This window comes from Oculina patagonica, chromosome 2, assembly GCF_052425735.1.
Source record: "Oculina patagonica isolate OP01 chromosome 2, crgOcupat, whole genome shotgun sequence".
Taxonomy (NCBI): Eukaryota; Metazoa; Cnidaria; class Anthozoa; order Scleractinia; family Oculinidae; genus Oculina; species Oculina patagonica.
The window spans coordinates 11,769,456-11,782,075 of NC_135759.1; the positions used below are offsets into that span (position 1 = coordinate 11,769,456).

The window sequence follows — 12,620 nt, forward strand, 5'->3', positions numbered from 1 at the left end:
TCTCACTTTCTGCAGAATTACGGAGAGCATTGTTATGCTAAAGATGAATCTCGCTATTTGTTCTTATTTGGAATCCTGTCTTCAGCTTCCTTCCATGCTGAATAAGCAATATACAGTTCACTGTCTCCACTTTTTATTTGGTTTCTTTGTTGTTGTTGTTGTTTGTGGAATTATGTAAATAACAGCACAGAATAAGTAATAGCTTACCAGTGCTCTTCCCATGAGGGAATTGTAAATAGGCAGTTTCTGCAGACTGTGCAAGGACAAACTTGACGTCCAATCCTGACTCTCTATAAAAATTGATGACAACCAGTAGAGTATATTTAGAAATTAATTAATTAATTAACTAGTCAGTCAGTTAGTTAGTTATAGTTAGTTAGTTAGATAGTTTGTTTGTTTACATGTAAGTTTAAGTTAGTTAGTCCTGTTTAAGAGTCACATGCACTATGAGTCAAATTCTTGTGGATCATAGATTCCTCACAACGCTCAATGAAAATCCCATTTCATTGTTATACAGTAAATGTACCTCACCAGTCTACAGGCCATGTCTTTGGGAGTTCTAAACTTACTGATAATTAAGAATTACTTTTCTCTGAAGAGTGGATGAGTGGAATGTTTTGCCCTGCCAAGCTTAACTTGCAGGGACAAACATTATACAAAGGTTTCAACTTACTTTGACATGGTCAGCTTATAAAGCATGCTATTATCTTCAAGTAAGATCTGGACTACTAAATTCTTTATTAACTCACCATTCCGATGGCCAGAAACAAGAGTTAAGACTGTTTCAGCAAAGTTGTTTAAGCCTATAAGAAAAATGTGTACTGAAACTCTACATCATGGCACCCATTAATTAAGCCAACTATAAAAGGTGAAGTAATATCTTCATAACATAACATAATTCAAAAACAACTACAAATTACTGGTAACTTATTACAACAAAATTATTACAATTTAACCTGTATTTAATACAGGTTCAATACATGTATATGTGACAGATGATTGCTTTTACAAACTTGTAATTGAGCAAATAAAAACACATAAAAAACTAATTTAATTTCCCCCAGTGTACATAAGTTATTATACCATAACCAAGAGAATTCTCGCGCGCTGATTGGTCAAAAGTTATGGTGGATGAGAGTATAGACCAAGAAAGTGACGTCAGATCACGCCACGCACACGCGTGGGCTAAAAGATGTGTAAGTTTGGTCTCCATGAATGAAAGCGAATTTCATCGTGTTTTGTTTGAATCAAGTACGCATTTGTTTTCGGAATTCACGATTGGACTTCTACTTAGGTGATCTGTCGAAAGAAAATTGACCAGGCTTTTGAATTGTTGGTCTAACTGAGAAGAACGGTGCTAGCGAACCGGCAGCGGACTGTCGATGTTTAGTGAACGAGCGCTAACAAGATCTTTAGAAAGGAAAATAATCTTGCTCGCTTCAAGCGATAGGCACACACTCGAGAGAGGAAAAGGTAATTAAATTTTTTTTTTTTTTTTTTTTTTTTTTTTTTTTTTTTTTTTTTTGGTTTTTTTTTTTTTTTTTTTTTTTTTTTTTTTTTTTTTTTAAAAGAACAACCCATAACAATCTACCTATATATAAGCCCATAGCTCCACCCCAACCTGGAGGACCAGGAGTCAAACTTAGTCTGGCTTCTATCAATTGACCTTTCATTGTGCATTGTGCTACATGGCTAAGAACCAGGTCATCAACACTTGCAATCCTCCCCACCATGTTAAGAGAGCATGTTATTAACATCCCAGTTACCGTATTTTCTCGATTAAATGCCGGGCCCCGAATGAATGCCGGGTCTCCAAGGTAGAGAAATAAGTAAGCCTTTTAGGCATTTATTTGAGGTGTATATGCTTTAGGTATGATGGCGAGATACATTCATGTCACAAATAATAATTAAAAATGCTTTTTAAAATTTTTCAAATAAACTGCACCATTCAAATAAACGCCGGATCCAAGGAGCCAAGTTTGAAATAAATGCCAGGGGCGTTTAATTGAGAAAATACTGTACTATTCAGTGTTATGCATCTGCCACTAGCTTGGGGGGTTGTCCTAAAACCAGGAATGCTGGGAACCCGGAATGCCGGAAATCCGGATAAGAAAGCCCGGAATCCTAAAACCAGGAATGACCTTTTTTGTGTACACCTTTTTCAATAAAATACGTGGAAATATCTTTTTTATTATTATTTTTATTTTTTTTTTTTGGGGGGGGGGATTTGGAAGTTTGTTACGAGTTTCCAATTACGTTGCGAGTTAGCGAATCAAATTGTCAATTTCAATACAAAGTTCCCAACTTCGGCCCGACTAAACTTCGCAATTTAGCTAGTTGAGGAGAAACAAAACATGTTGTTTCAAAGTCATGGCGATATCTGAACTCAATGATTTTAAAGGAAACAAGTTACGGCGGGAATATTCCAGCGATTCTTGCGGCTCAAGTTGCAAAACATTTGTTTGGCCAAATAGTCGACGTCAATAAAAACCTTACATTGTGTTAACTTGTGCAGATTAAAACCTTCTGTAGTTATGTTATCAACAAGGGCTTTGCTACGCTTAATCGTTGGGAAAAAGCCATAAAAAATATAAAGGCTCACAAACTTTAAATTAATGTTCAGCGAGCCATAAACATGTTGGCGTGACAAATATGCTTCCCTGTCGCCTCGCTTCGGCTTCGATCAAAATCAACTTAATGTAAAGATCCTGATGGGTAAACCATGTATCCAGTTTCATCCGGCTTACAAACGCAAAAGACTTGAAAATAAAGATTATACCTCGCACAAAGCGTAAAAAATATATTTTTTTTACAAAAAGGAAAATTTGACCAAATTTCTGCCTGCATAAAATTCATTTATCGTCAAATTACTTGCGTGATCGCTGGTGCGAAACGTTGTCTGACACTTCAACTGAATTATCGCTTCCATCATCAAGCAACGAATATATATCGACAGCGTTTGATTGATACCCATTTTCGAAAGGACATGTTCATGACGGTATATGAATGTAATGCTTCTACTCACTATCAGGCAGAACATTGATCAGAAGGTTGTTATTGCCGTCCTGCTTGTTCGTCAAACAAATATTGTGCAACTTGGCCGCAATAATCGCTGGAATATTCCCGCCGTAACTTGTTCCCTTTAAAATCATTGAGTTCAGATATCGCCATGACTTTGAAACAACATGTTTTGTTTCTCCTCAACTAGCTAAATTGCGAAGTTCAGTCGGGCCGAAGTTGGGAACTTTGTATCGAACGGTGTACACAAAAAAGGTCATTCTGGGTTTTAGGATTCCGGGCTTTCTTATCCGGATTTCCGGCATTCCGGCATTCTGGTTTTAGGACAACCCCTAGCTTGGGTGCCATGCTTCTCCACATAACTACACCCAATTAGAAAAGAAACTTTAAGAGATTGTTTTCACTGCTGAGACGTTTACACATTAATAAACTGGTAACTATTTTCTCTAAGCCACTGCTTGCGGCACCAAAGCTTCTTCAGGACATGCTTTTGAGATTAAAATCTGCATGACTGTGTCCTGTGGGTGAGGTTGGTACTGAAATGCACATTGCTAACTCACTTAGTGAAGGGCAGCCATATAATGGTGCATAACAAATCCATATTACAGATGCAACAGAAGGACAGTGTTTGTCTTTCCAGAATACCTAAAAGCCATTTAAGCTGTATGTCACAGTGATCCTGAGACTCATGCACCAGATAATGGCCCTCAGTTTGCCTGTCCTGTATTTAACAACTGAGAGTTTCAGCAGGTGACAAGTTCATCTCATTGCTCTTAATCCAATGGATGAGTTAAGGCTGGTGCAGGAGCACGCAAGACCTTCATAAAAATGTCAAAGACAACTTGCCTTGTTAGCAGCACACAACACGCCAACAAAAGGGCTTGAAGTGTCACTAGTAGTGCAGTTATTGTTCAATTGGTGGATAAACTCACTAGTCTGCTGCCTCAGTACATCTCTCTCCTGCAGCCAAGCACTCTAAATATCACTCCCAAGTATAACATGATTTAGCAATAGCAAAGGTATTACCATGACAGGAATGTACTTTCAAAGCCCTTCTCTTGGATTTCTCTTGACATACTAGTTGGCAACGATGTACATGTGGGCCAGTCAGGTCAAAGAATTTAAGATGTGTAGTTGACAGGCATTTGTACTTAGAACCTTCCCTATCATCCATATTACCTCTTAATTCATGATGGAAATATTTATGTCACCACCACAAATCTCCTTGATACAGTAGAAGACCAACCTGAAAGCCCTGTGCAAGAATACCTGTGGACAACAACAGCCGGCTTTTCCTGTCTAACTTGATGTACTGCTTCAGTGTGCATTTATCTCTAAGCCTTGTTAAAGTCCTCCATTTTTATCACACACAGCCTCCTAATTTATTACCGACAATAGTCTAGTTTCTTTAAAACCACACTGAAAACCTGAGTGAATAATTTCACCTAACGACTACATACCGGTATAAAAATATTCATGTAGTATAGTATACACTGTAACTACATGTATACCACTTTTTGTTGTACCTTTTTCAGGTTCTTGATTATCAATAACTTGGCAGTAGTGACCAGCAAATTGTTGTACAAGCCTTGTGTAAAGCTGCTCTGATATTTTGTCACTAAAAATGAAACAAAAAGGTATCATTAATTGCACTAAGTACCTAGATGACATGTTGGTTGGCAGCCTTTTGCAGTTGTCTGGCAGACCATCAAATGGCGGCTGTAAAGTAGCTGCTTCCAGCTGTAACCAGTGTGCTGCTAATACATCGCCTATATGTTGTGGCTGGATGACTTAACACAAATGAGTCGGAAAGCAGCCAGAATAAGAGGTTTGTGATCACAGCAATTCTATCACTTTTGTAATCACCACAAACTGAGAAAAAGCATGCTAACCATGCGTATATACAGTAAAACAGAATAATGAATTCTGAATAATATATTGAATAACATTTGCTGAATGTTGCTCATATACAAATAACAGAATTGTACTGAAAAATTTGGATTCAATTCACATTTCTTGTCTTCTTCGGTGTTTAGTTAAATGGTTTCTGTGAAATTCTGCTTGTAAACCAAACAACTTTCACGCCTTAGGCGTGAGTCTCACACCGCAGAGTTGAAAACTTCGATCTCAAACCAACTCACACTTATAAACCAATTTCTCACAGTTGAAAAATGTGAGTTATTACAACCATAACTGAAACACTTTCCAAAAATATGTTAACTCAAACCAATGTGAGAAATGAAAACTCCATGTTGTGAGTGATAAACCTGTTTATCAAGATTAAATATATATTACGGAAATGCCGAGCCAAGCCCATGTATATAAGCTGCAGGCCACGTGTAACCTCATCATTGCATACTCTAGCGAGCTAGCTCGTGTGTTACAATTGTACAAAATTTTTCTTTCCCTACCCACCCTTCCCTGGGTGTAATCGCGAGCGGTGGTCTGGGCAATAAAGACCCACAGAACCCCAAAGAGAGTTGTTGTGTATTTAAAATGAGTAAATGTAGATACTTTCCCTAAAATCGCAGAGTTTTGATAAGAAAAGCACTGGGAACGAGGTCGTGTTAAGCAAAATACGTCCACGCACTGGGATAGGGATATGTTTGGAACGTCTTCAGCGCCAATGTTTAAGAGACAAGAACGCACGTCACAACGAAAGAACTTCAACAGCAGTTTTTAATGCAACCAAGATGGCTGACATATTGCACATAAAGAACATGTGGCGCGAAAACATGCGCGCGCATACTACAATACTAATGCCGCAGGCACTGCCTGCTGGCGCAACCTCTTCTCACCTTTAAATGGTAGCGAACTGACAAACTGTAGTTGTACACAGGCTTGAAATACATGGGCAATAAAAATATGAACTTAAACGAAGAAAACTGCATGTCAATGAAGACAGACTAACTAAATGTCTCAGTCTCTAGTAGTACCATGTGAAAGTGTAAACCTAAAACTAAACTGTGGATCTAAAGGTACCACACGCAGGTTAAAATCTAACATAGTCCCGCAAGTGTGAAGGAGGTCTGCGCTGCCTTTGAGGTCTTGAAGCTGGGTGATCAGGAAAGTTGGGAGGAGACAACAATGGTTGATCTGTGACTGCAACACTTGTGCTTGACTCGTCTTGTACAGCGACTGGGGAAGGTGAGCGACTGATGGTATCAAGTGGTGTGTCATCACTGGTGAAGGACGGGACTTGTTCCTCGTCAGACGGAATGGTGATGAGTTCTGGAGGTGCAGGGGGAGGTAACACAGGATGTACCGGGGCTGGGGACACCGCAGGAGTTACTGGAGGCTCGACGTCCGTGTCTGGAGGGGCTGAAGGACCTGGGAGGCTGGGGACAATGATGGAAGAGGGAACGGAATAGCACTCGGACAGCTTGACTTTGTAAGAAGTGGCTCTGAGTTGTGAGCCACGAAACTTCTTTACAAAACACCAAGGGGTGTCGATGGAGACAACGACATAGCGATCACGAGCGCGTGACTTGTCCTTATCAGAGAAGAGGTAGACAATATCTCCAACTTGTAGAGGTGGCGTGTTTGCGACAAGACCGCGGGGGTTCTTGGACTTCTCGCTATAGGCGTGGTTAGTAGAGCGATGTTTGTGCCTATCGAGTATGAGTTGGTAATCAGACAACGGCAACTGCTCATGGGTGAATTGGTTGCGTTGGGTCCACAACTCGAGAGAAGAAAGACCCGAGAAACGAAGGCGGGAGTTAAGACGTGCGGTAGCCAGAGCGAGGCCAACTTCGCCTACTGGTCCTCCACCTGGTTCTTGTCGGAGGAGCTCTTCTTCAAGTTCGCGGACTGCCTTCTCGGCGACAGGGTTGTGGTTCTTATTCTTAATACGGCCGACATCGATTGAGACGTTTAAATGTTCGAGCGAGTCGTTGTTGCTCAGGGATGAAAAACCAGGAGCAGGATCAACACGTATAACAGCTCTAGGACCATCAAGAGGGTGTAAACCGACGATTAGTTTTGTGAGGGCATCGCGTAGAGTGTCATGCTTTTCGTCCGGTATCAAGCAAGATGCAGTAAGTGACGTGGAGCATTCTCTAAGAACAAGGATGAACTGAGGGTGGCGCTTGATTACGTCAGCGGCAAAGGAGATTCCTATCACTTCGGGAGGGTCATCAGAGGATTGGGATACCAAGGTGCTCGGAAACGACTGGAGTGAAGCACACGTGTGGCAGGCAGATGTAACGCAGGAAATGGCGTCGCTCATGTCGAGGGCGAAGAACTGTCGTTGGAACACCATTTGGAGCTGATGGCGGGAAGGATGGTTTAGTTTGATGTGGAGGGCAGTTAGAAGACCATCCAGTACAGAACGGGGCACAACAATTGCTTCGGAAACAGGAACGAATGGCTTGGAGTGTTTGACTACGAGGACTCCGTCACGAGCAATGGAGGTGCAGCTGAGATACCGCTTAACGTCGCGAATATTGGTGATCTTCTTTGACGGGCGAGTGCCTTGTTTGAGGTGGGCATGCACCCTTCGGAGGTCGGGGCAGTCGTTCTGGATCTGTAGCCATGCTGACCTTGTGGTGAACGGGAGGTTGGACTTCTTGTCGAGAATGTCCTGAATCGAAGCGCTACGCACGACTGAGTCTTCCATTTCGTGGACGAAGGTGCAAATTTGGCATTTAGGCTCACTGCAGTCGGGGGCATTGCGACTGGTGAAGTCAGACGGAAGGTTGGCCTTGCCAGCCAAATGTTGAAGACTGACTTGGTAACGGCTTACAGTCGTGAGGAAGGAAGTTACTCGGGGGCTGGCCGAGAATTCACCGCGACATAACTTTTCAATTGCTTGAACGCACGGTTTGCTGTCAGTTAATACAGTCGTAGGCTGTTGCGACTGAATGATGAATGGAGCGAAGTGTTTGACAGCAGCAGCAATAGATAATGCTTCGACCTCGCAGGGGAGCCAGGTGACTTGGTGTTTCCGCAACTTGGCGCTGTAGAAGCCAGCAAGGGAAAGATGACTTTCACGGGTAACATACAATGTAGCACCAAGGCCTCTCTTGGTGACTGAGCCATCGGTGACTATCCAAAGAGTGTCAGAAGGACGTGGTAGGACTATGGATTTGTGTTTGGACAGATACTCCTGGGCACGCTTGAACCTGAAGGTGAGGTTCTCATCCCAAAGCAGCTTGTCGTTAGACTGGAGGCCCGTGAGGGTGCTCTCGAGGGGGTCCACTATGTCCGAGCAGTTTGGGAGTACGCGACTGAGGACTTTATAGGCTCCAATGAAGGAATGTAGGCCTTTCACACTTTGGGGAGGAGGGCATGATTGCAAGACGGCAATACGATGAGGGCTGGCTGATAGACGGCCTTGAGACCAGATCCAGCCAAGGATGGTGGTAGACTTTGGACAGATGACAGTCTTGGTAGGGGACAAACGGAGGTTACAACGATCAAGCGCCTCCAGTACCCGTCTCCAGTTGGTCAAGAGGGTTTCGGGTGTATCGCCGCCACAGTACAGGTCGTCTGCGAGTTTAGCCACGCAGCCTTCTTGAATTAAGTCACCCAGAACACGACACATCATTTCCTCGAGTGCGGTCTCGGAGCCAGGCATCCCCATTGCTGATCTTGTGTATACACGGATTCCACGGAAGGGGGTGGCTACACCACAGTACTTTAGAGAAGACTGGGAGAGAGGTATTTGGTAGAATGCTCGGGTGAGATCAGTTTGGATCATGTAGCGCCATGGTGTGATAGTGCGCAGGGTTGTGTCGACGTCTGGCATTAGAGATGGCTGCGGTTTACTGTAGCGTGCTACGTCGGCAAATGCGGTCACGAGTCGGTGACCACCTGAAGGCTTTTTTACAAGAAATGAAGGATTAAGATACTCAACGGTTATGCCCAGATCCTCGGGGCGACGGAAGACCTGGGCCTGTTCCAGCTCGTCAAACTTAGCTTGGAGTTCTACCAGTTGGTTGCGAGAGTACTGAGGTACGCGGCCTTTCCGTTGTGGAGGCTGTACGGGGCCTATATTCACAGTTGCTTGGATGGGACCAGCAGCACCATTGTAACCGGCTATGTCGGGGTTGAAGACTCTGTCGTATGACTGCAGTAGCTGTTGAAACTTGAGACGGGTTTCATCTGGCAGCAATTTGTCGGGGTCTAAGGACACGGAAGACGAGAAGGGAGGTAGACTGTGTGGCTTCACTGGAATTGACTTAGTGGTGGATGCTGGGTTGGGGGTCGGTGACGGTGTTTCTGCTGTGGGTAGAATCTCGCTGAGGTGCTCGTGGCGACCTATGGCTTTCGGCTCGTTGGAAGTGTTGGTTAAGCGGATTTTGGATCCGACAGCTTCTACAACTTGAGGTTCAGGCCAAATGCAGGTGGGTTTGGTGTGTTTCGATATTGGGGTGTCTGTGCGCGGTTGAAGTGCTAGTACGCAATCGTCACCTAGGTCTGAAGGGACGTCCAGTTCCAAGTATTCACCAGGCCAAACAACGGTTGCGGAGGAGGAAGCGCGTAGGACGTAACTTTGTGCACGTCGCACAGCATGAGAGCCAGTTGAATCACTATCGGGGTCATAATGTATGACCTCAGAGTCCTGAATACGTACTTGGCACAAAGCGGGACGGACGGTGATGTCGTTAGCAATAAGGAAGGGTGTGCCAGCCAGGACGTCTACGTCTAAGTTGTCAACAACGAGGGCGTCAAGACCGAGTTGTTTGTCTGCTCGGGATAAGATGAGGTGAGTTTCCCCGGCTACAGCTAAGGGAGTCATGCCGTCGGCTTGTAAAGCTTGCTGGGAAGACTTAACAATGGTTGCACCAATTGAACGGGCCACGGATGACTTGATCATACTAGTCTCTGCACCTGTGTCTAGGGTCAGTCGGAGTGGATGCTGTTTGTAAAAAGCCTTAAAGTGGGGTGACTGTTTAGTGCTGACACGGCGTGAAACTGTACGAGCTGTAGTGTGTGGAGGGGGGTCGTCCTCGTCGGGGAAGGCTGAGGGCACATAGTCTGAGTAGTCAGGTTCCTCGTCGTCAAGGGTAGAGGTAAGGCGAGAACGAGAAAGGTAAGTACGGTCCTCCGGAGGTAAATATGAGCATGCACTTAAGAAGTGCTGGTCGTTGCGACCAGCTTGTTTACATAAAGGACAGGACCTCAGTCGCCTCGGAGGCCATGGTTGTGCAGAAGACTTAACGGAGGGGCGAGGAGGTGGCTGCCTGAACCGTGAAGCAGTGGTTCGGAGAACTTTGGTGTCGGCGTTGGAGCGAATCTCATCGAGAAGAGAGTCTAGCGCCTGCGAGATTTCAGGTTTTAAGGAAGCAAGTGTTCTTGATCTTAACTCAGTTCCGTAGCGCTGCTTGACAAGGGCAGGTAGATCGTTATGAATGAGTCTTAGCCAGGTTAAAACCACGAAATTCTCAAGTGTGGGTGACAGTTCCTCATCAACAGTAATGACTTCCCCATGGTGGGTTATGTTGCCATTTGCAACAAGCAAATTATCTTCAGTGAAGGACATTAACCGTTGAAACAAGTCTTCAGGGCGTTCATCAACTTCGAGTTTAATGTTAGAGAAATCTAGAAAATGAGCACCCGTGGACTGAAAGCCAAAGTGGGACCTTATTGCTTGCCAAATGGACTTGACTGAAGTGGTATTCTTCACAATGGTATTGCGTGAAATAACGGGGCAAAAATTTGCTATCTGACCTAACATGAGTTCAAGGTGTACGTTCTTCTGTGCGGCGGTACGTCGGCGAGTTGATGGGACGTCTTCCCCATCGGTAGTGAGCCCTCTATTGGGGGCAGTGGACGACTTTTTCTGCCATGTAAAATTGTCTGCTAAAAACGGGGCGAAATTAGCGTCTAAAGACAGGGAATACTGAAGATTCTGGCGCCAGGCTTCAAATGATGTGATACTTTCATTCTTTGTTAGGGACCACTGTTTCGGGGCTCTATTTGAATGCATGTTTAACACAGTAACAGTAAGGAACAGTGAAGTTATACTTTCCTTACGATGAGACGGCTGTTCAGAGTTCACTCGACCATAGGATAGGTAGACTCGTTGTTGCTTGGACCAGCGAGACGACACTCAGGCTCTTGAGGACGTGGATTAATTGTCGCTGCCACCACGCCAATGTTTAAGAGACAAGAACGCATGTCACAACGAAAGAACTTCAACAGCAGTTTTTAATGCAACCAAGATGGCTGACATATTGCACATAAAGAACATGTGGCGCGAAAACATGCGCGCGCATACTACAATACTAATGCCGCAGGCACTGCCTGCTGGCGCAGAATACTTCGGACGACTTCGTGAATTTTTGTCATTGTGGTATCGTCTTCAGAAAAATCCTGGCACTCTCAGGATAAAAATCTCATGCCTTTGACCCAGAAAAAGTTGGCAGGTATCCAGTTCATTTTGTTGTTTCACTGTACAATGCTGCCGATAGCCATAAATCAATATTCTATAAATAAACACTTTTTGAGTGTTTGAAGCCCAAGTGCAGCCATGATCCCCACATGATCTAGTCTCCTTCGCAGCCGCTTTTTGGGGGGGAGCCTTGCGTGACGTCCCAAAAAGCAGCTGCGAATGAGACTACCCATGATCCTGCAGCACTGATCGTGATTTTTGTTAAATTTTATAACTGTCCCACTGCCAAACCGCTGTTTATCACGGTCAAAGAGCTTCTTGTGGCTGAAAAGCCAAAAGATGTGACTGATATGGCAAGCCATTAATCACAGCTCTTTCTGCAGTGTTGCAACAGCACTGCTCATTTCATACAAGAATGGGCAAGCTGAAATTCAAGTTTTTTTAGCACTGTGCATGCTTGTTCACAGGCAGATGAAGATTTTTCTGGTAAATTCGGAAGTCAGAAAGCTTGTTAACGACCCCTTACAATAATTAACCCAGGAAAGAATCGAAGGTTAATACAGTAAGTTAAATAATGATAAATTAGGCTTAACTATTAAGCTAACATATTTCTAAAGCAAGGAAACAAACCTTCTCTTCAAGAGTCGAAGTTGAGCTAGCAATCTTCGCCAGGCGTCCGCTCTGCCGGCAGGTCGTGCACCCGCAGATTCGGTGCTAAAATACAGTCTCTGCCACATGTTCATGGCATGACCATCATCGTGAGAATAATTCATTCTGTAAAAACGAACTGGCCTCACAAAAGGGACCACACAACGGGAAAGAATATCAAGAAATGTTGTATTTTTACTGAGAAATTCTCATGAAAGGAAGAAGACTGGGACTGAAGTCATTGATGGAAGCGGGAAAGGGCGCGAAAATATGTAGGTCCGCAATGAGTCCGCAATGACATAATATTGAAAGCTTTTTGAAAAACAGTGGAAATGTACTGCATTGTTGGTTTGGTTTTAATTCCAGTTTTTTGTGGTAAGGGGCCTTTTACATGGAAAAAGGATGATCCTAGTACTAGGATCATCCTCCTTTCATGTAAAATAAAATGATCCTAGTGATAGGATCATCCTCTTTCCATGTAAATGGGGCCTAAAACTCTGTGTATCGCAAAAGGAAACCAGTTTCAGTAAGCATCTAGGCCGTTATCTAGAATTAAATTTCACATCAGTCCAACCAGCAAGCAAAAACAATAGTTTTTGCAGTCTCGACGTTTGAC

The 12,620-nt window shown here is 43.8% G+C and overlaps 2 protein-coding genes across 2 annotated transcripts in view; both read right to left on the reverse strand.

Annotated features, from left to right (window-relative positions):
• Positions 1-12,236, reverse strand: part of LOC144638889 (fidgetin-like protein 1) — a 31,349-nt gene extending 19,113 nt beyond the window's left edge. The window contains exons 1-4 of the mRNA XM_078498184.1: positions 11,987-12,236; positions 4,545-4,636; positions 750-803; positions 208-290 (exon numbers count right to left, since the gene is read on the reverse strand). Coding sequence (XP_078354310.1) covers positions 208-290; positions 750-803; positions 4,545-4,636; positions 11,987-12,129 — 372 coding nt within the window. The 5' untranslated portion in view covers positions 12,130-12,236. The remainder of the gene's footprint in view (positions 1-207; positions 291-749; positions 804-4,544; positions 4,637-11,986) is intronic.
• Positions 6,011-11,090, reverse strand: LOC144638046 (uncharacterized). Its single transcript, XM_078497152.1, has one exon. It carries the CDS (start codon positions 10,949-10,951, stop codon positions 6,011-6,013), a length of 4,941 nt encoding a protein of 1,646 aa, XP_078353278.1. The 5' UTR covers positions 10,952-11,090.
• Positions 12,237-12,620: the final 384 nt, after the last annotated feature.

Excerpts from the sequence above, each read along its gene's own strand:
- LOC144638046 (XM_078497152.1), bottom strand. The coding sequence starts at position 10,951 with ATGCATTCAAATAGAGCCCCGAAACAGTGGTCCCTAACAAAGAATGAA.